A 24570-nucleotide genomic window follows, 5' to 3' on the forward strand; every position below is an offset into this window, starting at 1 on the left:
AGATCCCTGGCATGTATTAGATGTTTTGCTACTAAACCATCATGATCATATGCTCTTCTTGTCTTCATCTTATCAATGGCTTTTTTCACCATTTCCGTAGTAAAGAAAGTACTAGTAGCAGGGCATGGCTCTAGCGGATCTAGTCATGGAGGCTGTCCAAATACCATATATAATGATGTTACATATTGACCCCAAATCTCAGGAGAAGTAATCGTCGGAGGCGGTGAGTGCTCGTGAAATATACGCCAGGCCTCATGTGAGTGCTGACTCAAGAAGAGCTGATATAAATCCTTCTCCAGTTTGGCTAAGAATGCCCTTTTCTTGTGACGTACTATACGCCGAAGAGCAATCCGTGACTGTTTATATGTGATGATCCCAAGTGTAAGCTCTTTTTGGACCTGGGTTCTCGTCTCTCTGCATTCCATGTCATACCAACTGTTTTGAGGCATGTTCCCAGATCCTCTCTTCTGATCAGGTTGAGTATGTGGGTATGCCTCTTGTGCTGCTCCATGTAGTATCTTTGTTAATCGAGAAGTAATCTCCTCTACAGTATATACTGGCTCGGCTGCCCACATCCTATTATAGATCTTTTCCACATAGACTGAATCAGTCTCTGGCGTGAAAGTATATCTTGTGTGTCTTCTTCCTTTGTGCTTGAGAGGCATTTTATTGGAAGGAGACTGATAGGGTCAAGAGAGCATGATCCACTGCAATCCCAACCGGTCTGGGTCCCACCTTAAAGTCCTCGATACTAGAAATAAAGCTTGGTGAAGCCATGACATAATCCACTGTACTGGCCCCATGCTTGTGCGGGAAGCATGTGAATCCCCCAGATAAAGGGAAATTCTCTAGACCATTAAGTATGGCCAAACCATGTATAGCTGCCATCTCCATGAGATGTCTCCCATATTCAGTGTGTTCTTTATCCTTTGAGTTTCTAGTGAGCCCCCTCTATGATAAATCCACTTCTCTGAGCATTTCCTCAGAAGTATCATAGAATACTGTTTGAGAGTTGGCCGTTCTGGCATTAAAGTCTCCTAAGAGAACGATGTCTCCATCTCTAGAGAACTCCCAGATGTCATTATTCAATATGGAGAAAGGGGACTGTCCTTAGGTGAGGAGTAGACTGATGTACTTGGAGGGAAGTAGCATATAGTGATATATAGAAATCTACCTATCTCGACTCTCATTCTCACCCACATATACCTTGCTTGCTCATCTTTCCTGATAATCTGTAGTAGTGGTTTCAGCTCCTCTTTAAATAAGACTGCTACTCCTTCTGAACCCCGGCTACCCCGTAGAGATCTCTTGTCTGGTCGACCAGCTGTTTCCCATAAATAACCCTTCACATGTGGCATAAGCTGTCCCGGTATGTGGTGTGTCTTTGAGTAGAAAACTATGTCTCTGTCCCTAAAGCTATCTTCAAGGGCACCTGCATCTAGTCTATATGATCCATTATAATTCCACGCCGCTATCCGGAGCGTCGCCCCATAGGTCTCGCACCGTCATGATGAGCGCTTTTCCAGAACCACTACTTTCCCTCCTCTATAAAAGGCGATTTTCCCCTTTTCTCTTGCTGCCCTGATCTCTGGCATCAACTCTTGCATGTGTGCCACTTGTGCCAATGTAAGGTCATCTCCCAAGAAAATACCGGTTTTCTTAAGAGTTGGCCTCTTCTTTAGAAATTCTTTCCTTATTTCTATATTTGGGAAGCGGAGAATAAGTGCCCTATCCTTTACGTTTCCCTTCTCATCGATTCCTTTCTTGCCCACTCTCCATGCACTTGTGTGAGTAGGCTCTGTGATGCCCATGCGTTGTAGCAGTTCCTTCACTTCTTCATCTACATTATCTTTGTCTTTGACTCCTGTGACCCGCACATGCAGAGCCAGATTCTTCCTTTTCTGCTCTTCCTCAATGGTCATATTAATAATGGTGGAGGTAGGTGTGGTCTCGGGCATCTGGGCCTTCCCTTTCTTCGCATCCTCAATCCATTTTTCTGCTTCATCAACCTTTTCGTGTGTCTTAAAAAGACCTTCCGCCCATGAAGATGCCGTTTTCGGTTTCTGTCATCTCCTTCCCGTAGAGCTTTCATCTGATCCTTCATGTCCTCGAGCTCCTTCAACACCGAAGATTGGTCTTCTCCCTTCTCCTTAGTTGCAGATTTGCAAGCTCCTTTTAGCTCCTCGATTATTGCATTTTTTTCCCCCATGTGCTTTTCCATATTTGTTCTCCATGCTTCAAAACTTGCTACTGCCTCAACGAGTTTCTTTTGCATAACGCATTCTGTTACATTTACTTCGGCCTTGATTAGGTTTCGTAATTCCGTTTTCAAGATCTGATTTTCCTCATTCTGTATCCCCCGGATCTCTCTCCTTAGTTCTCTCATCATGTCTCCATACATGGAGTTCCTGTAGCTCTCAGCGCTCGCGTGCATTTCCTTCCTGATGTCATCCCTCAAATAGTTTAGCTCTGATTTGAGCATCACCTGGACCTTCTCCATCATTAGCTCATCATGTATCCTGGAGGTTTTCCCAACTCGTAAGGATGCTGGTGATAGTACAGTGTCTCGGTTTCTCCGTTTAAATGTAGCTGTTGTTTTTTTTGGGTTGGTGTAGCTGTCTACACCTGGCCCTTCCCCTTCGGTAGGAGGATCCATCGAAACCGAGACACAAATGTGGGGTAGGGTACTAGGGTACTAGGGTGAGGGACTGAGAATAGGTCAAAACTAAAGAGTTAAACTTAAAACTTAAAAAGTCTTTAAACTTTAATGTAGGAGGTACTTGGCGTAGATAAATGCAGGGGCGTGCGTAGGACAAGACCTTCTACGCATAGAAAGTCTTTCTACGCGTAGAGGAGCTTGCAACCAACCCTAGCCTACACACAGGCTCGCATCCCTCTGCTTCCTTTGCTTCGTCCCCTAGTGCACGCCCACGTCCACGTTCTCCCTTGCTGCCGCCAACGGCTGTTTGTCGCGTCTGAGTTGCCCGGCTCTAGCGTGTGCCATTACAATAGCCGGCCACCCATTTCTGCCCCTTTGCTGGCCTCGCTTCTTCTCTTAGTGCGGCAGCAGCTGCAAGAGAATGCGTAGGGGCTAGGCGCGCTGTCACAGCAGGCCGGGGGAGAGGGTGTGCAGCTCGCGTAGGAGACGAGAGAGAGAGAGAGAGAGAGAGAGAGAGAGAGAGAGAGAGAGAGAGAGAGAGAGAGAGAGAGAGAGAGAGAGAGAGAGAGAGAGAGAGAGAGAGAGAGGGTAGTACGATTCAGCCAGCAGCCAGCGCTTTATTTAATTTATTTTACTAGCGCTGAATTTTTATAAGCCTTGCTTCTTTATGGGATGTCCACTTATTACATGGGCAGCCAGCCAGTCTTTTAAAAAGGTGTGAACATGTTCAAACTAAAAAATACTTAGTGAGCTGAAAATCGATGCTATGCAATCACATTCCAAGCGTCCCCGGGTGCAGTTCTCAAGCACAAATGCAATGCAAACACAGATTCCTCGCGGGAAAGCGTCTGCTTTTCCCGAAAAACACTTAAAAATATTCCGCTTTTTAGGAAAAGCTTCTCAGAACCCATCTTTATTCTTGTGCTTGCGTCTTTGTGCGTATTTATTTTCTAGTTCGGATTTCGTGCCAGACCAACGAAATATTCTCTCTTCGATGCTCTTGTCACCCATCACGTGACGCATCAGGACTATCGGTTTCCCGGTCTCTCCCACCGAACTAACGGTACAACCTTTTCCCAATGCTTAACGTCACTCATCATATGACACATCAAGTTGTCCGTTCTTGATGGCTTTTGATAATTCCCGTAGATCTACAGTTTCTAACCTTACGATTCAAGTGCACACATTTAAATATCCTAATTTCAATAAAAACAAATTACTCATAAAAATAAGAAAATAGTCCATTTAGCAACAGCTATGATGAGGAGTGCCGGGAGACAAGAGCCAGACTGCAAGGGAGGTGCTTTTGGGGGACATCACTCACACACAGACAGTCACAAATTGCCTTTCGATGCCTAGTGTGGCGGAAGAAGAGGGCATTTTTGGCTCGACTAGAGCAAGATCTATATCAGCTATTCGTGAGTCAGGATTTAGGTGAGGCATGGGGACTCTTTCATGAGCACTCCCCCCCTCCTGCCATTACTTCTACAGAGGCTTGGGGCCCGTATGCATCATCTTTGTACACAATTCTTGGACAGCCGCCTCTTCCCGATCCCACCGAGCCATGCCCACACACACGTGCTTTTTTCACAAGTGAGATGGTGAAGTAGGCCATCGATAGGATGAGGATTGGGAGAGCATATGAACATGATGGCTCAGTGGATGAGTATTTTATGCATGTTAGGGATGTGCTCGCAGAGCTTCTAGAAGTGATATTCAACCGTGCCATGTGTGAGGGCTTGCCTGATACTTGGAGTTTATCTACTATTGTACCTATTTTCGAGTCAGGAGACCCTATGGAGCTTGGGAATTATCGCACTATCATGATTTGACACACATTGGCACAGTTGTACGCATCGCTTTTTTCACCGTTGAGATGGTGAAGTAGGTCATCGATAGGATGAGGACTGGGAGAGCATATGAACATGATGGCTTAGTGGATGAGCATTTTATGCATGCCAGGGATGTGCTCGCAGAGCTTCTAGGAGTGATGTTCAACCGTGCCATATGTGAGGGCCTGCCTGATACTTGCAGTTTATCTACTATTGTACCTATCATCGAGTCAAGAGACCCTATGGAGCTTGGGAATTATGGCACTATCATGATTGGACACACATTGAGACAGTTGTATGCATCCATTCTTGAGCAGCAGATGAGCAGATGGCCAGAGAAGGAGGGTATACGCGTAGCAGGGTAGAGGGTTCAGGAGAGGTTTTTCTACTCTTGACCACATTCTGACACTCAGAGCCATTATTAAGGAGGGAAGATCACATGGGAGATGGATCTATTGTAGCTTGGTGGACTTCCGCAAAGCATTTGAGACAATGCCCAGAGCTGGATTGATGTATAGACTACAGGAGATAAGAGTACCCATAGAGCTGATTTGGGGATCATGACATTATAGAGGTCAATAGTGGGGCACATACGCACTCTAAAGGGGCTATCTACATTAGTTCACTCCACTATTGGGGTGAAGCAAGGCTGCCCGCTCTCTCCTACTCTATTTAGTATTTGTATGTGGATGAGGTTTTTGACTATATTGAGAGAGACGGTGATAGAGGTGCACAATAGGCAGGGACATGGATTCCACTATTGTTATATGCTGATGATATTGTGTTGATCCTTGACTCTCCGGAGGGGATGCGACATCACTTGGATGCTTTGCATAGGTTTGCTCACGACAGTGGTTTGTCTGTGAACCTTGGTAAAACCAAGGTTATGGTGTTTTAACACCACCTCACAATGGATCAAGAGATCAGCACCCGCATTCACATATGGCCATGAGACTGTGAAGTATATAGATGCTTACACCTACCTTGGGGTGGTCTTTAGTGGACCAACATTTTCATTGAGGAGAGTAGCAGAGACTAGACCGACCAGAGCCTATGCATCATTGGGTGGATTGAAGAGGATGTGTTCATAGATTTAGTTTCAGGAGCCTTGGACGAACTTTTGGCCTTTTGACACTTGGTGGCTTCCGCATTGCTCATGGGGTTCTGCCGTGGAAATCTGGTAACGCTAGGGCTGATCTGTTGTTGTGGGGGAATCTGCTAACGCTAGGGCTGATCTATTGTCTACTGTTGCCGTGAATCTGCAAGTGCAAAAACACTAGCTGATCTCATGTAAAAACGCTAGGCCTTCTGCAATGCTGAAAACGCTAGAGTCGTCGCCGGGTCGATCTTGCTGAGAAGTTGCCTGTTGAGCAAGGTGCTCCTGCTACCTCTTCTGCCAGAAAGTGCTAGCGCTAAGTTTCTACTTATACAAACTTAGTAAATTTGCCCTACCTACTTTCCAACAAAAGTCACTTAAAAATAATAAGTGAAAAATGTCAAAAATAGGGAAAATAGGCCTATGCACTGTAAAAATGCTACTAATGAGATCTGACTGGAATCTGACGGTCATGCTGTGTGCAACCAGAGGATATGCATCTAATCTAAGTGTCTGGACATGCACGGTCTGCGAACAGATTCACAAATGTGCAAGATCACTTCCTATTCTAGACTGACTTGACTGAACTGAACACTGGTCAATCTGTAGCTTGTCCACGGACACATGGGTTGGATGTGTCACGTGACAATGTCATTGCCCGGCGTACTATGAGAAACACGGCCGCTTTCACTACCTGTTTAGAGAAGGTTTCGGACCTTGTTCGAGTCATGAGATACAAGTATCAGAGATGTCTCGGATTGTTCCTGCTAGAGCTGTGCAGACTTAGGGAGAGCTTGCTGAGGACATCAGGAGAAAGCCAGTCTCAGAGACGAATCACAAATTTCTTTACACCAACCAGGGGAGAGCCAGAGGAGCTGTCAATACAGCAGATCTCAAAGTCCACCCATACTAGAGGTACGCTGCTTGACCGAGCCACTGAGCTAGGCAGATCTAGACACCCACGACCTCCAGGGGTCTTCCACCACCGACGAAAGCTGCAACAAAAGATATAGTTCAATCTAGCTCGACATGCAAGACACCCAACCAGAGTACTGAGCATGGAAGAGGTTGATGAGATCCGACAGCGACCCCGATGAGAGATTTCATATGAACCCACCATCCCTCCCCCCACCCCTCGTATCTCGTCTCAATGCCGAATCAACCTTATATTTATTTCCTTTCTCCTTAGTGTTTTAGTGTTAGTTCTTTATAACTTTGTAATTTCCGTACTCATACATAATATTAGATTCACCAATTGTAACTTTTTGGTCTCATAGGTCATTTTGGCCTTTCGAAGACGTTAATATAACATTTCATTTCATCTCTCTCTCTCTCTCTCTCTCTCTCTCTCTTTCAGTTCTGTTAGTTTCTCTCACGTGTGTAGCACTAGATCTCTCGCTTGGGGTGTCCAAGTCTATTACAAAATCACACTAACATAATACCCTTTCTTGCTCATCTATTCTACTATGTTCTTTGATTCTTTCTTAGAAAATGTTCCTTGAGAGAGAGAGAGAGAGAGAGAGAGAGAGAGAGAGAGAGAGAGAGAGAGAGAGAGAGAGGGGGGGGGGGGGGGGGGGGGGGGGAGAAATGAAATGAAATGTTCCATTAACGTCTTCAAAAGGCCAAAATGACCTATGAGACCAAATTGTGAATCTGATACCATGTCTGGGGACAAAAAGACTCGAACAAAAATACTACAACTACTAGAATCCATCGTCATCTGCACTCTGGATGTTGAGAGAGTATGGCTCCAATCCTCTGTTGTAGTCTCCGTCGATGTTGTGTAGCCTCTCTCCTCAATCGTGGCCGTCTAGATCTCCGTAGCTCCATTGCTCGGTCGATGAGAGTGTCGATAGTGGTCGAATGAGTGTGGGCTGAGCTCTACAATGATGGCTGCTCCTCTGGCATCTAGTGAAAAGAAATTTGTAATTCATCTCTGGGACTGTCTCTCTCTAGCTCTCCCCAGTAAAGTCTCTCTCTCTCTCTCTCTCTCTCTCTCTCTCTCTCTCTCATGTTATATTAACGTCTTCATAAGGCCAAAATGACCTATGAGACCAAAAAGTTACAACACGGTGAATCTAATACAATGTCTGAGTACCAAAAATAAAACAGGTACTGAAAAAAGGGTATTATGGAATCCTAAACTACTAGATGCAAACTAGGCAGCTAGCTAGAATTGTGTAGGATATGAGTAGGGGGGTGAAAGTAGTGAATGAGGGCTAATAGAACACAATGTGGGTGTATCCTCAAAATAAGCTAAATCACAAGAGATTCATCATAGATCACTGGCGGATCTCGTCAATCTCCTCCATGGTTAGTAGTCTAACCGAGCGTTCTGCATGTCGGGCCAAAGTGATTCGAATCCTCTGATGCAACCTCCGTCGATGCTGTGTAGTCCTCCGTAGTCGTGGGCGTCTGGATCTCCGTAGCTCGATCGCTCAATCGATCAGTGTCGTGCCTCTGGTGTGAGGAGAATGTGAGCTTTGTTGTGGTAGCTGCTCCTCTGGCTGCCCAATGTCCGCTCTAAAGAAGTCTGATCCGTCTCTGAGACTGGCTAGCCTCTCCTCTCACTAGTCTCTCTCTGTGTCTGCACAACTCGAGCAAAACCAGTCCCAGACATCTCTGGTCCTCATACCGAATGACTCTAGAGAGTGGTCCAAAGCCCTCTATGAACAGGCAGTGAAAGCGGCCTCCTATCTCATAGTAAACAGGGCAATGGCATGTGTAGTGCAACTCTATCTCAGGCTCCATGTGACATAGGGGACATGTCCTAGCCTCTGTTGGCACTCCGCTGTATCTACCAATCTCAACCCGAAGCTGGTGTGAAGATGTGCATATCTGGCCAATAGCACATTGTATCCCATGAGATAAGTGGGTGTCCAGTTATTTGGGCCTCGTCACAAAACCATCCTCAGTAGGCTGGAGAAGCTGCTCTCAGATTGTGTAAGAGTCAGAAAGGGTGCATCCAATGAGTACTGGAAGGGGGGCAATCTGTCTATGCTGAACCCATGTACCAAAAACCATGATGTCCCCATACCAGCATGCTACATCTCCCTACATAGCTAACTGTCGAGAGGACTCAAGTGCTAGACGGGCATATCCATCTCTGGGGAGGTCCCATAAGCGGTGTATAAAGGAGACTGATTTGGTGAGTGCCTCAACCACTCATGGGGGGCAGCTAGCTCTACTCGAATAATGGCAAGTGATATTGAAGCCTTGGCTCTAATAAGCCGCGAGATCATAGAGACTAGAGGCTTCTCCATGTCTCCCCATCCATTAGTGCGACCTGACCTCCCATGATGGTCCAATGAAGGCCCCCATATCTGAAGCAAATTTCTGTCAATACTGAAATTTATGTAATTCTGAAATTTTGCAATTTTGAAATTTCCCTGCAGGTCTGCAACTCGTGAAAAATGTAAATGTAAATTATGTATTTTCTAATTCTGTAGGTCTGAGTAAATGAGTAAATTTTGCACGTATGAAAAAATTTTCGGAAAATTTTTCAGGTGTGACTGCCCGTGCACCTGCGGGCTTTAGGGGGGGGGGGGGGAGGGGGCGTTGTCCAGCCACGAGGAGGGGGCGACGTACTGTCACAACAGGCGCAGTCCAAGCTGGTGAGATAGTAAGTGCGCTGCTGTCCTGCTGAGAGAGAGCGCGTGGGGCTGAGTGGGCTGCGTGGGCGGCGCTCAACAAAGCAGTTGGTGGCGTGGGCAGCGCTCGACAGGGCAGAGAGAGAGAGAGAGAGAGAGAGAGAGAGAGAGAGAGAGAGAGAGAGAGAGAGAGAGAGAGAGAGAGAGAGAGAGAGATGAAATGAAATGAAATGTTATAATAACGTCTTCAAAAGGCCAAAATGACCTATGAGACCAAAAAGTTACAATTGGTGAATTTGATACCATGTTTGAGTACTGAAATTACAAAGTTACAAAGTTGCCAAGTTAACAAAGAACTAACACTAAAACACTAAGGAGAAAGGAAATAAGGGGGAGAAGGGGGGGTAGGGCCCTGGGGCTCGTGGGTTCATATGAAATCTCTCGTCGGTCGCTATTGGATCGCATCGACCTCCTACATGGTCAGAACTCTGGTTGGGCGTCTTGCATGTCGAGCTAGAGTGATCTGTATCTTCTAATGCAACCTTCGTCGGTAATGGGAGACCCCCCGAGGTCGTGGACGTCTGGATCTGCCAAGTTCAGTGGCTTTGTCAAGCAGTGTACCTCTAGTATGAGTAGGCTCTGAGATTTGCTTTAATGACTGCTCTGTTGGCCCTCCTCCGTCTGGTGTAAAGAACTCTGTGATTCGTCTTTGAGACTGTCTTTCCCCTGATGTCCTCAACAAGCTCTCCCTAAGTCTGCGCAGCTCTAGCAGAAACAATCCGAGACACTTCTCATCCTTGTATCTCATGACTCTAGAAAAAGGTCCGAACCCTTCTCTGAACAGGCAGTGGAAGCAGCCACGTATCTCATAGTATGCCGGGCAGTGACATGTGTAGTGCAGCTCTGTCTTTGGCTCTAAGTTACATAAGTGACATATCCTGGCTCTTGCCGGCACCCCTCGAAATCGGCCAGTCTCGATCTGTAGCTGATGTGAGCATGTGCGTATCTGTCCAATTGCGCATCTTATCCCATGAGATAAGTGTGTATCCATGTATGCTGGCCTAGTCACAAAGCCGTCCTCCGTGAGTTGGAGAAGATGCTCTCTGTAGAAGGCCATCTTCGTGCCCAACTCTTGTGTCGGCTGTATCCATGTGCTCCTGGTATTTAGCTGAATCAGATCCTGACGTATGAGCCCGGTGATCTCTATCCGTGTGAGAGACAAGGAGGGTGCATCCAAGGAGTATTGAAGCGGAGGTAATCTATCCATTTTGAGACCATGCGACTGAAACCATCATGTCATCTGTCCATACCAACATGCTGTATCGCCTTGTAGAGCTAGTTGTCGAGATGACTCCAGGGCAAGCCTAGCGTATTTGTCTCTGGGGAGATCCCACAGACCGTGCATAAAGGAAACTGATCTTGTCAGTGCCTCTACCACGGGGGGGGGGTGTGGCTAGCTCGGCTCGAATAATCTCATGTGGTAGTGAGGCCTTAGCCCGAATTATCCGAGCGATCATAGAGACCAGAGGCCTCTCCATACATCTCCATCCATTGTATTGCCAGATCTCCCATGGTGGTCTACTGAGGGTCCCCATACCTGAACTCCATAGAGCATAGCTGGAGTTACTAGCGTGTCAAAAAGCCAAAGCTTTGTTCGCGGTTCCTGAAATTGAACGTGCGGAAACATCCTCTCCAGTCCTCCCAAAGCTGCATATGCTCTCGTAAGTCTAGTCTCAGATGCTCTTCTTAGTGAAAACACTGGTCCACTGAATACTACCCCAAGATAGGTATATGCATCTGTGTACTCTAGAGTCTCCTGGCCATACATAAGTGTGGGTGCCGACCTCTTGAACGACTGCGGTGTGGTGTTGAACACCATAACCTTGGCTTTCCCCAGATTGACCGACAGTCCACTATCACGAGCAAATGTATGCAGAGCATCCAAATGACGTTGCATCCCCTCTCGGGAGTCTGAAATCAGCACAATATCATTAGCATATAGTAACATCGGAATCCATGTCCCTTCTAGCTGAGAACCTGCTTGCCCTGGTGCTCTTATTCCCTCTCGCTCTGCCCATCTACTCAGCTCTTGCTCAAGAACGGATGCATACAACCTAGCTAATGTGTGGCCAACCATGATGGTGCGATAATTCGCGGGAATCATGGGATCTCCTGACTTGAAAATAGGCACAATCGTAGACATACTCCAAGTCTCTGGGAAGCCTTCATACATGGCTCGATTAAACATCATAGCCAGGAGCTCTGCAAGCATATCCCTGGCATGGATAAAGTGCTTTGCTACCAAACCATCATGATCATGTGCCCTCCTTGTCTTCATCCTGTCAATGGCTTTCCTTACCCTCTCGGCAGTAAAGAAAGAACATGTCTCTGGGCATGTCTCTAGTGGGTCCAGCAGGGGTGGTTGCCCTGAGGCTGTGTAGAGAGATGTGGCATATTCCCCCCATGTCTCAGTGGAGGTGACCGCGGGCGGTGGTGAATGCTCGTGGAATAGCCTCAGCTGATATAGATCCCGCTCTAGCTGAGATAGATAGGCCCTTTTCTTTCGTCGCACTAGGCGGCGAAAGATAATCTGTGACTGTCTATGTGTGGTATTACCCGTGAGCACTTCCCTCTGTAGTTTGATCCTCGTCTCTCTGCACTCCTCATCATACCAACTGTTTTGGGGCATGTTCCCAGATCGTCTCCGTGTTGGCTGGCTGTGGGGGTATGCCTCCGATGCTGCATCATGGAGCGTCTCTGTCAATATCTGAGTGAGTTCATCTAGTGGCTGTCCCGGCTCTTGGGTGCATAGCTGCCTGTATATCTCATCCATATACACAGAATTCGTCTCGCTCATGAAGGTATACTGAATGTGTTTGGGGACCTCTCCTAATGGAGTTGTGCTGAACTGAAAGGTCAGGGTGAAAGACACGATAGCATGATCAACTGCTACTCCAACTGGCCTAGTGCCCACCATGAAATCCTGAAAGAAAGGAATGAGACCCGGCTGGGCCATAACATAATCCACTGTGCTGGCACCATGTCGGTGTGGAAAGCAAGTAAAACCTCTAGCTGTCGAAAATCGTTGTTGGCCATTCACAATGGCCAATCTGTGTGCGGCTCCCATATCTATCAAGTATCTGCCATATTCAGCGTATTCCTCATCTTGTGATAGTCTGGATAGACCCATCTCTGTGACGTTCAGCTCCCTAAGCATCTCTTCGGAAGTATCATAAAATATTGTCTGGTGGTGGGCAGTCCTAGCATTGAAATTCCCTAGTATGATAATGTCTCCATCCTTGGAAAACTCCCATATGTCATATCCAAAATAGCAAAGGGGGATTGTCCTCTAGGTGATGCATATACTGACGTACTATGAGGAAAGTAACGAATAGAAATGTAGAGGTATCTGCTGGTCTCTGCCCTGAGCCTCACCCACATGTACCTAGCCTGTTCATCCTTGCGTGCTATATATATCATTGGCTGCAGTTCCTCTCCGAATAGAACTGCCGCTCCCCCTGAGCCCCGTCCTCGATGCTCCGATCTGGTCTCCTATCTGCATGCTATCTCCCACCTATATCCGCTCACCTGTGGCATGGATTGTCCCGGTGCTTGATGCGTCTCAGAGTAGAAAATGATGTCTCTCCCCGTGAAGCTATCCTCAAAGGCCCCTACATCAAGACGGAGTGACCCAATACAATTCCAGGTTGCCATCTTTAGTGTGGTCCCATAGGTCTCGCACTGTCATGCGGGGCGTCGCTCCAAAATCACCACCTTTCCATCCCTGTAAAAAGCGATCTTCCCCTTTTCCCTTGCTGCTCTTATTTCCGGCATTACTTCTTGCATATGAGCAATCTTTGAGAGGGTGAGGTCATCTCCAAGAAAGATGCCAGTCTTCTTTAGAGTCGGTCTCTTCTTCAAGAAGTCTTTCTTTGCTTCCATGGAGGGGAAGCGGAGAATGAGTGCCCTTGCCTTCGAGGTTTCTCCGTTGCTCCCACTTTTCTTAGTGTCCACTCTCCAAGCCCTCGTATGCGTCTGCTCGTTGACTCCCACCAGAGTCATGAGTTGTTTCACGTCTTTATCCACATTGTCTTGGTCTCTGAGGCCACATACCCTTACGTGTAAGGCCCGTACACATCTCCTTTGCTCCTCTTCTAGTGTCAAGTTGATGATGGTTGGCGTGGAAGTGGGGGTTATTTCCTTGCCTTTCCCTTTCTTGACAATCTCGATCCATTTTTTGGCCTTTTCTGCTTTTTGTTGGGTCTTTGTGATGACATCTACCCATGAGGACATCATTTCTTTTTGTTGCTCCCCACCTTCTTTGATGGCTCGCACTTTTTCCTTAATCGTGTTAAGCTCTTCGATGACAGAGGGTTGAAGCTCTCCTTCTTGGAGGGCATTCTACGATCGCACCTCTGCAAGCTCTTTTTTGAGTATTGCAATTTCCTCATCTTGGACCTTCATGCGATCCTTGAGAGTCTGTATCGTGCTTTCCTGTAATGCCACTCTTGCATCATGTTCGTTAATAGTACCTAAGAGGTGGCGGTTGATCTGGTTGATGGACTCGCTCAATTCTTCTTTGCACTTTTGGATGGCATCCTCCACCGGGTCATCCTTGCTATTTTGCTTTCTCATGATTGAGAGGCCTCAGCAAGAGAGGGGGGGAGGTGGGGGAAAGGGACAGAGGCGAAGCAGTTTTTTTTTTTGTTCTCTCTCTCTTTCTCTCTCTCTCTCTCTCATTATGGTGGGTCACACATTGACCCGACTGTACGCATCCATTCTAGAACAAAAACTGAGTAGATGGGTAGAGAATGAGGGCATAAGGGCAACAGGACAAGCTGGATTCAAGAGGGGTTATTCCACTCTAGATCATATTCTTACGCTTAGAGCCATTATTGAAGAAGGAAGAGCAAACGGGAGAAGAATGTATTGTTGCTTTGTGGATTTTCGGAAAGCTTTTGATACAGTACCAAGGGCCAGATTGATACCCAGAATGCAAGAGTTAGGGGTCCCCAAAGAGATTATCTGCGGGATCATGGCCTTATATGGGTCAGTAACTGGTTATGTACGTACTCCAGAAGGGGATTCCGACATTGTTCATTCCACCGTTGGAGTAAAGCAGGGATGCCCACTGTCCCCTACTTTATTTGTTATGTATATAGATGAGGTATTAGATTACATTGATAGAGAGGGTGACAGAGGTGCTTAACTTGCAGGGTCATAGATCCCTTTGTTGTTGTATGTAGATGATATTGTATTGATAGCAGAATCACCAGAGGGAATGCAGAGGCAGTTAGATGCATTACATAAATTCGCGGAGATTAGCGGACTGTCGGTGAATTTGGGTAAAACCAAAGTTATGGTGTTTAACACCACACCGCAGTGGGTTAGGAGATCGGCACCTACATTTGCATATGGCCAGGATACAGTAGAGTACACAGATGCATACACATACCTTGGTGTGGTATTTGCAGGACTGAAGTTTACTCTTAAGAAAGCAGCGGAGGCTAGATTGTCTAGAGCCTCTGCGGCCTTGGGAGGTTTGGAGAGGATGTGTTCACAAGTGCAATTTCAGGAACCACGAACAAAACATTGGCTCTTTGATACTGTGGTGGCTTCGGCTATGCTTTATGGGGTCCACATTTGGGGACCATCTGTGGATCAGGATAGTTGGAAGCCAATGGAGAGACCTTTGGTATCTATGATTTCCCGAATATTTAGAGCCAAGGCCTCCGTACCACACGTTGTGAGCGGGATGAAAACACATACAGCGCCTCTATAACGACCCGACACACACTCTTGGGAAGATACACACACACACTATGGGGCACCACATGGCTTACACAACACACCTGGCCGAGACAGGGAACACACCTTTGGAGTGAGAGGAGAGAGACTATCCACTTGCCCACTCCACACAGACACACACACACACACACACACACCCAAAACACTCAGCTCAAAAGAGGAGAATTTCTGATGTTTAGATACAATTGAGCTTGGGCCAACACCAATGGCGCAAATAGCTCACACAATATGGGTAAAATAAGCCAGATACAATCACAAACTAGAGCAGAAACTTCGCTCATAGGAGAAACTTACACAGAAAAACAGCAGGAAAAGAGTGAGGAATTTGGCAAAATGGACAGCGCCATCGCGTTGGGAACGGCCCAAAACCCCAGTCTACAATGTCAAAGTGCTCAAATCCGACCTTGGATGAGTAGTTTACGGCCAAAACAGGCTCCAAAATGAGCAAAAACACAGTTGCGGCTGTTCCTCCTCTCTTCTCCACGTTTTTTCTGGTCTTCTCTCAGTTTTTTCAGTTTCCACACTTAGCTTTATTACTTGGGCACCCTTGGCCTTTTAGATGATCTCAAACGGACCTCGAACAGGCCAAAAACTGACCTCCCAGTGCGTAGTTGTCACCTTTTTGCATCATTCGCACACTTGGCACTCAACTTTTTTCTAATAATGCATCTCGCCACCACGTGAAGTGGCCCCAAAAAGTGGTCCTAATGATGACCTTTCTGCATAACTCTCACAAGAAAACACCCACGTTGTGTCCGTCCTCATCCGCGTGCAAATATTGACCTCGTTCGCCCTCCTGACGCCACTAGATGCCATCTGACCTCATGTCGTCGGCCCGCGGATAGCTTCCTCGAGAAGTTTTACGTGCTATAAACTCCTCATTATTGTAGAAAAAACATACTGGTACTGGTGATAGTGAAAATCGATGCACTATGTACATGCTGTCCTACCTGTAAACGTGTGGGCCCCACGTAACCACCTGGGTAAGGAAAATGGGCAATCCTTTATTTGATGCACCATGCATGTATATGTACATATGCGCAATCCCTTGCTCCAAAAAACTCCTGACAACGTGATTATCCGAGCGGAACTAGCTGCCCCTCCGATAGAAATTGAAGCTCTTACCAGATCAGTGTCCTTTATACATGGTTTGTGGGATACAAATAATTGCCGCTATACTAGATTGGCCCTCGAATCCTCTCGACAGTTAGCAATGAAAGGGGATACATCATGCTGGTATGCGCAACTGTCTTCGTGGTTTCAGAGACACGGGTTCAGTATGGAAAGATTACCCCCCTACCAATACTCTCTTCAGGCTCCATCACTGGCAATTACACGAACGGAGATTAATAAAATCATCCGTTAGGATCTTATACAATTGGATACTAAGAGGACATGGGTAGACCCTACACAAGAATTGGGCACGAAGATGGCCGACTACAAAAAAAACTTCCTACAGCTATCTGAAGATGGATTTGTGATTCGCCCGAGCTACATGGATACCCACCTGTCTCAGGGTTTGAGATGTGCTATTGGTCAGACTCGTACATCCTCACACCAGCTGGAAATTGAATTTGGGAGATTGAGGGGAATCCCACCTGAGAGCAGAATTTGCAAGTTATGCGGAATGGAGCCGGAGACAGAATTACAGTACATATGCCACTGCATCGTATACTATGAGATTTGTGGGCGTTTCCATTGCCTATTTAAAGAAGGCTTTGGACCTCTAGAAAGAGCCATGCAATACCAATATCAAAGATGCTTAGGCTTGTACCTACTGGAACTACATCGGCACAGGGATAATCTAATGAGAAGACAAAGAGCACTACAGCCTCAGAGGCAGATCGCAGATTTCTTCGGATCGAGAGAAGCAGGAGGGGAAGGAGAAGCAAGAGACCAGCAGCCAGCACAAAGGAGTACCCACATCCATACCAAATGCGATCGAGCTTAGGAAATCGAGACTACCACGACCAAGATGCAGAAGCACACTTCACGGGAGGAGACTACAACAAAGGATTAGAAGCATTCTAACCAGACACCCAGAATGCTCCTAAGAAATTTATTTAATACTTTGTATTTAGTTTTTCACATCTATTTTCACACTCACACACTTTTCACACTTAGTACAGATTTACCACTTTTGTCACTCATAGGTCATTCTGGCCTTTTTGAAGACGTTAATATAACATTTCATTTCATATCATTCTCTCTCTCTCTCTCTCTCTCTCTCTCTCTCTCTCTACGCGTGCAGGCTCTTTCTCTCTCTACGCTCGAAGTTCCATGCCCAAAAGTGCTGGCCCCAGAAATTGGCGTCATGCTTCAACAAGTACAATGTCCGAAGGTCCGCTCTCTGCAGTGCTTCCAAGCTAATCTGTCGGAAGAGAGGCCCTGGCAATTCTTATAAAGGCCCCTGGCCAAAAGCAATACATGAAAAACACAGTACACCAAAAGCTCCAAGGCCCAAAATCAGGCACTGCTGGCTGCCTCTGTAAGACACGGGCGTCCGTACAATGCCATGTCAGCAGTCTTCATAAACGCAGGCCAGTCTGTACAGCTTTCCACACCAGCCTACGCACGCAATTGAGGTTCTGTAGCTTTGTTTGTATAAGTTTTAGGCCCTTTGGCCTGGGTACCATAAGTTGGGAACAACTTTATTAACAAGCTCCATAAGTTGGTGGCCCTATTGTCTTGTAGGCCATGCCACGTCATCACTTTGTGTCAGATTTTTAAATTTTGTTTCGCATCAGGTGTGCCTGACAGCTGAAATATTTCATCATTGACGCTCCAAACTGCAGATAAATCTAGCCATTATGATCCCTCATAAAAAGGTTGATCATTGAAACAAATGTGAAAATATGAATTTGTGGATCAAGTGGTCAGCAGTTGTTAAGTTAAAGGAGACTTTATGTAGAGCATCATAAAAACTATCTTGCCTGGTGCATCATGGCAACTGAATAAGTGCAAGTTGGTACGGCATGCAAGTCAGGGTGTCAAGTATGTGTATTGTGAAATTCTAGTCATAAACACAGTCGTTAATGGTCTATTGTCCTTGATACTACGTTACTACTTTCTTCAATGACTCGCAACCATCTAGCTAAGTTCAATATTACTAAGTTCACGTGATTCATAAGAAACTACGAAATCTATATGCCTCATGCCATATAAAGCCATATAAATGCTGTACTTGCCTTAACAAAATTTGCATAGAAGACCAAGAAATGATACAGAAAGAGACACAGGTTACCGTCCTCTCAAGTACATAGTTCTTATCATCTGTTGGTTTTCTTGACAGGCGCTAAAGTTTGCTATACATAATTACCCATGTATTGCGATGGGATTTTGGAGTTTTATTTCCCCCATTAAACAAGGGATATTGAAATCAAGCGCCATGCCATATATAGGAGGTGACCCAAGGTGTGAAGGTTTTCATCAGTCAGATGAAAAAGTGGTGCTTGCAGCCACAAAGGTATGCAGGACTTTTTTCCATACACCTGCAGTTTCTTGGTGCATCAGCACCTCATAGCTGGAGTGACTTTTTATTGCAGTTACTGAATGAGTCTCTTCGAATAGTTTCGGGGGCTAGCTTCACAGATGATGCCCAGGATGATGTGTTCCATCATTCATTGTTTGCATCACAGGCAATGCACATTCTCGATATGGCTCCAACTGTAGCTGGTCAAAATGCACAAGCACTGGACACAAGAATGAAGCTGTTGGAAGTTACTTGTTGGCATGAATCCTTGCGAGATTACTTGCCACTTTTGTTGCAACACTCTTCAGCACTGGTAAAGAATCATCTGAAGCATATCATGTATTCCATCAACTTTCTCGTTGACTTGCGAATCATATAGGATTGTTAAGTTTACAATCAAGACCTCCTCTTTAATAAGTTCGCCTTTATATTGGTTACTATGTAATGAAACATGACAAGAAAACTTGTTCTTTGTCGTGTCCTGTTTGGGAATTTACACACCTTTTTCTTTTGAGCAGGTCCGTGCAGAGGCCATGACGTGCTTTGCAGGATTAACTTTTTCTGTATTTTGTGACTTGGCTGAGTCACAAAGAAGCTATATCATTTCTACAGTAGTAAGCCTGATCTTTACTTGTAAAACGCTTGAGAGTAATGCTATGTACGATTTATTTCTGTCAAGTCTTGAAACATTTAGTTTTCTGAGGAAGCATGAGATTTTTCCATACATTACTTTCGTCTCTTTGCAGCTTGAAGTGGCTAGAAGAGATGAAAGTTCGGTTGTTCGTTCTACATCATGTCGAGCATTGGGCGTTCTTGTAAATTTTCCAAAATTGACAACTAGGTAGCCGCAGCAAATCTGAGACACTTGTACTCTCTTTATCTCAGTTTCAAACTCTAGGTCTACTTTGCAAGGTTTCTGTTCCCTCAGTCTTGTGTATAATTGCAGGACTGAATTTTTGACATCAGCTATGGATCTCATCCTGTTCTCAACGAGGGATTCAGCACTTGTGGTATGTCAGTCGGAGTCACAATTAATACCCTTTTTACCCTAAATCCCCAATGTAAAGTTTTTATGCTACCAAGGTCCTTACCATACCCTTCTAGGTACGAATTACTGCTTCCTGGGCGCTTGCAAACTTGTGTGATGCATTGCGGTGTGCATCAGAGGGCAACAATGGTTAGTTTATGAAACTCAACAAAGATTTCTTATTGTAGAAAACAAAACTGTACAAACCTTAATGTTCTTCATTATGTGCTACAGGAGTGTCCATATCATTGTCATTTAAAGCTTTGGCAGAATGTGCGATGAGGCTTTCAAAAGATAATGATAAGGTGTGTGGAAAATGAATGAGTGTCTTCTGGACATAACTTATTAAGGTAAAAAAACGAAGGTGTATTCGAGGGTGTGTTTTCCTGGTACTCTTCACATGAATAATCATGCTCTCCTTGCTTTTCCTACATGCAACACTCGGGAGATTTGTTAGACTGTTGAAACTATCATTCGCAATGATTTACATTGCTGAAACTGTGTAGCGCTCCACACACAGTTTCTCAAGTGCTGTGAAACTTCCCAATTTTCTAGATTTGGATTTGGGTGGAATAATCATCCGGGTCTGTGCTTATATCATCCAGCTATGGAGGAAACTATGGACATGACAGACCAGAAATCCATGCTCAATTATAATCATGTTGACAATTATATATGCCAACTTTCGCATTATCATAACAGTCGGTGTGAGATGACTAGAGATTGTTTCTCATTATGTCGACTGTTGGGAGCGTCGTTCTATGCATAATGTCAGTTATAACCCTCCAGAGCTTCAAAGGTTCACTTTTGACCCACACGTCTGCTGAAGCTGAAATTCTCCCATTGCAAGTGCCCAAATCATGATAAGTATTTCTTAGCAGAAACTTTTTTACTCTGTTGTGTGTTAAAGAGCAGGACAGCCTTTGAAGTAACATGGGCTTCTGGAAAGCAGTTCAACTTCTCCGTTTTTGCCTAGTCTGAATCTAACTACTAGTAGGCTTGTGATAGTTTTATTTTTTGTTGCTAGCTCTACTGGATAGTCATTGGCCTCTTGTTTCCTTAATTGAAATCTCTACAGGTTCGAGCAAATGCTGTGAGAGCCCTTGGGAATCTCATCCGAGTAATCAAGTTTGACTCAGACAATACAAGCACCTTGACAAGGCTGGCACATGATATCAACCCACACCATCCTGAACAACTGCATCTCAAAGCTTCTGAGAAATACTCCTGGCTTGAAAGGGTGGTGCAGACTTTGGTTTCTTGTGTGACAACAGGAAATGTTAAGGTTTAGAAGTGGATATTCTTACTGTTGAAATGTAAGTACACTACCAGTTGTTTTATATTTACAGGCAATTGTTACCCCTGCAGGTTCAGTGGAATGTTTGCCATGCTCTGGGTAACCTCTTCCTAAACAAATCTATCCTTTTATCTGACATGGGTTGGTAAGCTTGCACTCAATAGGATGTACTGGTTGGCTCATCACACACACACACACACACACACACACGCACACACGCGCACACGCGCACACGCGCCCACGCACGCACGCACGCACGCACGCACGCACGCACGCACGTATATATATACACATATATACATATACACACGTATATATGAAAGTTACAAATACTTGCAACCAAGAGACCTTTTGTGTGAATAGGTGATATTCATGCAGGTCAACATCAGTGTACAGCATTTTGTTGCTACTATTAAGAGACTCGAAGAACTTCAAAATTCGTATACAGGCAGCGTCAGCATTAGCTGTTCCAGAAATGCGAGGAGGTATTAGCAGTACCAATGTGGAGCTTCACGTTACAAAAATGTTAATTTTGATAGTTTTCCTTCTTTCAGACTACGGCGAATCATTTTCTGATGTGGTTCAAGCCCTCGTGCTTGCGCTTGACGCTTCAAATTCAAGTGAAGCGTTTGATCCATCGACTTTCAAATACGCTAGTGCGTTAAGTGAGCAGGTATTTACTATCATGATCCTGAACACCTTCAACCTTGCCATGTATGAAAATAGCTCAAATGTTTGGACTCTCACCTGTGAGCAACCATATCGCAGCTCACCACCACGTGCCTTCATGTACTTGGATTGACAGAGTGCCGAGATTATGAACTGCTTCAAGATTTTCTGATCAAGGTCTTCTATGCTCTTTATTTTTTGATAAAAAATTGCCAAAGTACCCCTGAATTTTGTGGAAATTCCCAAAATACCCCATGTTAATGTTGTAAACATCTCCGAATATTTATTTTTTCCAATTCTTCATAGGAAGATTGGTCCTCTCTCAAGAGAAGATTATAGAACTAGGAATTCAAATGTTTTTGTGGGCTCTCAAGATGAAAAATTTCATTATTTGTTTTTTAAGCACCTTGGTGAAAATATTCGTCTAAGACACTTGAAGTTAGATCTTTATTATCAAAAAGAATAAACTGTGCAAAAACTTGGAGCAATCCATCCAATAGAAGGGTATTTTGATTTTTTTTTTTGAAATTTGATGGGTATTTCGGGATTCTCCACAAATTTCAGGAGTTTTTTGGTATTTTTTGTTATTTCTGTTTTTGTTTCTCTTTGGGGGGGGAGAGGGGTGGGGGGGGGGGGTGGGGGAGGGTTTATATATTCCAAGTATTCAAGGGGGGGTATACATATTCTAAGTATTCAAGGGCTGACCTCTTTTAATTTCTGGCAAAAACAGCGGGAATCTTTTCTGGAGAATTGGTTAAGGTTGACGCAAGTGTCGGCCTCACAGAATGTTGCCGATGGTGGTTGTCAGTGCATTGAAAATGAAGGGAATGAAGGGACGTCTAGCAGCCATTTAGCAAGATGCTGGATTCACAAGGAAAGGCCGCCTCGAGAGAGGATATGGTATGCTCTGAATGATAGAGACAGTCAGGTTTCCAATGAGAAGACTTTACACAAAAGAAAGGAATCTGTAAGTAGGGTCTGTGAGAAGCTTATAGAGATGTACACATATGGGAAACAAATGAAGCATGCAGGGCCATTTCAACAACTCCTGAAGCAATCTGGTTAGCTTAATGGGTGCCCTTCTCTGGGCAAAAACGTGAGGACTGGTGGATGCACACCCAGGAGAAGGTCTTGACTCTTCTCTCTCTGTCTGTAGCATTCTTCTTATGGATGACTCCACTTTGAGGTCACTCAATATCATGTATACCTGTAAAAGAATAGCATTTTGAGAAAAATTGTGCATCCGTGTCATGCATGTTCCTATGTGTACGTGCACACCCAATTTATTGTCAAATTTTACCCCAAAACTGACATGGGTGCAACAGATACATTTGGCCATGAGTTTAGGTTGTCATATTGCATGTGCGTTCTTCTGTTTCTTTACCTTCCCTTTTGCATTTTCTTCTCTTTAGAGTTTCTTTGCATTAAATATGTACTGAATTTATTTATTTGTGAAGCGAGTAGGTCCTCACAATTCCGGAACTATTAATTGTCAAGTATCCTCTATTAATTGCCAACTTTACCCCATACTGACATGGGTGTAAGAAGTATATTGGCCTTTAGTTTTAGATTACCCTAACTATTCACTATTAAGGAGTTTATTCTGACCCAATTGGGCCAGATTGATATGTTGTTACTTTGGTAAGAGGGGAATAATATTCAAACATCTAAGCCAGGGTGTGAGATTTGATCGAGATATCTTTTAATCAAGACTAGTGAGCAATACAACAAATTATTCTATGTTTTGAAGATAAATATTTGCACGATTCTAATCAACTAGTGTGAAACTACCGGCATCTATATGGCTTAAGATCTCCCAAGCGGCTCCCTCAAGTCCTTGTCCCTAAACCCTATCGGGTAGAGTCTAGCAAATCACCTTCCAACTGTCCTATATAAGTTTGTCCCATTTATAGCGCCCCCCCCCCCCCCCCCCCACCCCGCCGCCTGCACCAAGTGTTTTTATCCTCTTTTTTTTTTTTTTGAAAATCTCTTCTTGAGAATATTGGATGTGTGTGTGTGTGTGGGGCTGTGATGAATGAGTATTTCTTGGTCTTTTTTTTTCTTATAATCTGCCTCTTGCCTGTAGGTGTATGCCATTCATCGTGGGACTGGGCTCCCATGTCTTGTGTGTTGTTTTGCCATCGCTTACAATTTTTTGTTTTATTTGTTGGGCGGATCTCGGTTTGTGGGGTGTGACAGATTGGGCCTGGGGGACACTGACATTCCTTGCGTGGCATAGCCAGCTCCCTTTCCTTTATTTCTGGTTTTCAGTTTCCTTTGTTTTTCTTGTTTGTTTGTCTTTCTCTTTGCAATGGTCTTGTCTCTCTTGGGTCCATTGCTACAAACGTCCTCTTGGCATGGCTCCATTGTTGTCTTCTCTATCCTTATTGAACTTACTCCTCTTCTAGTTGTGTAGTAGCCACCTTGAGAAAGTGGATACCTAAACCCTAAACCATAAACCTGAAACTCTAAACCCCAAATTTGAAACCCTAATATGAGTGTTCCTCTTGGGTGTGCTCCAGATTTGAGCTCCTTTGGCATGTTGAATCTACTCAATGGGGTTCTTGGGTCTCTCCTGGTCTCTTGGTACTCATCCTTGTCTAAAGTTGCACATTTATTTTCTACCTAGTTGCCCTCGCGGATTGTTAATGGCGGGCCTTAATGGGCCTTTGTTGGCAGTGATGAATTTACTTGTTTAGAGGAGTAGATCTTTGAGAGGCTGCCGGGACTCACCCTCCCCTTGCCATACTTTTTCACAGTTTTCAAGCTTTTAGCTTGTGAGCACGCTTGTGCCCTTCGAGCCCAATCATAATCTTTGTATTGCCTTCCAATAATATAAGCCAGCTGAGAGAGAGAAGTCTGTGATCTCTCTCTGAGACTGGCTAGTGTCTCCTCTCATCAGGCTCTCTCTCTGTGTCTGCGCAACTCGAGCAAAAACAAACCCACGCATCTCTGATCCTCGTGCCTCATGACTCAAGAGAATGGTCCAAAGCCCTCTCTGAACAAGCAATGGAAGCGGTCTCGTATCTGGTAGTAGAGGGGGCAGTGGCATGTGTAGTGCAACTCTATCTCAGGCTTGATGTCACATAGGGGGCATGTCCTGGCCTCTGCTAGTACTCC

General features: G+C 45.0%; 1 protein-coding gene across 5 annotated transcripts in view; it reads left to right on the top strand.

The window, feature by feature from the left end:
• Nucleotides 1-22829, top strand: part of LOC147422422 (ARM repeat superfamily protein) — a 119226-nt gene extending 96397 nt beyond the window's left edge. For 3 of the 5 annotated variants that reach the window (XM_086502868.1, XM_086502870.1, XM_086502869.1), the window contains exons 13-25: nt 18278-18451; nt 18531-18770; nt 18976-19071; nt 19204-19298; nt 19404-19467; nt 19562-19634; nt 19719-19789; nt 20563-20769; nt 20853-20926; nt 21160-21266; nt 21336-21454; nt 21550-21627; nt 22181-22829. In XM_086502868.1, the coding sequence (XP_086358994.1) occupies nt 18278-18451; nt 18531-18770; nt 18976-19071; nt 19204-19298; nt 19404-19467; nt 19562-19634; nt 19719-19789; nt 20563-20769; nt 20853-20926; nt 21160-21266; nt 21336-21454; nt 21550-21627; nt 22181-22516 (1734 nt within the window). In that variant the 3' untranslated portion in view covers nt 22517-22829. Of the gene's footprint in view, nt 1-18277; nt 18452-18530; nt 18771-18975; nt 19072-19203; nt 19299-19403; nt 19468-19561; nt 19635-19718; nt 19790-20562; nt 20770-20852; nt 20927-21144; nt 21267-21335; nt 21455-21549; nt 21628-22180 lie in introns of those variants that run through there. The other 2 variants (XR_015186776.1, XR_015186777.1) reach the window with 2 other exon arrangements.
• The last annotated feature ends 1741 nt before the right edge of the window (nt 22830-24570 follow it).

Source organism: Adiantum capillus-veneris, chromosome 27, assembly GCF_014529385.1.
Source record: "Adiantum capillus-veneris isolate H3 chromosome 27, ASM1452938v2, whole genome shotgun sequence".
Classification (NCBI taxonomy): domain Eukaryota; kingdom Viridiplantae; phylum Streptophyta; class Polypodiopsida; order Polypodiales; family Pteridaceae; genus Adiantum; species Adiantum capillus-veneris.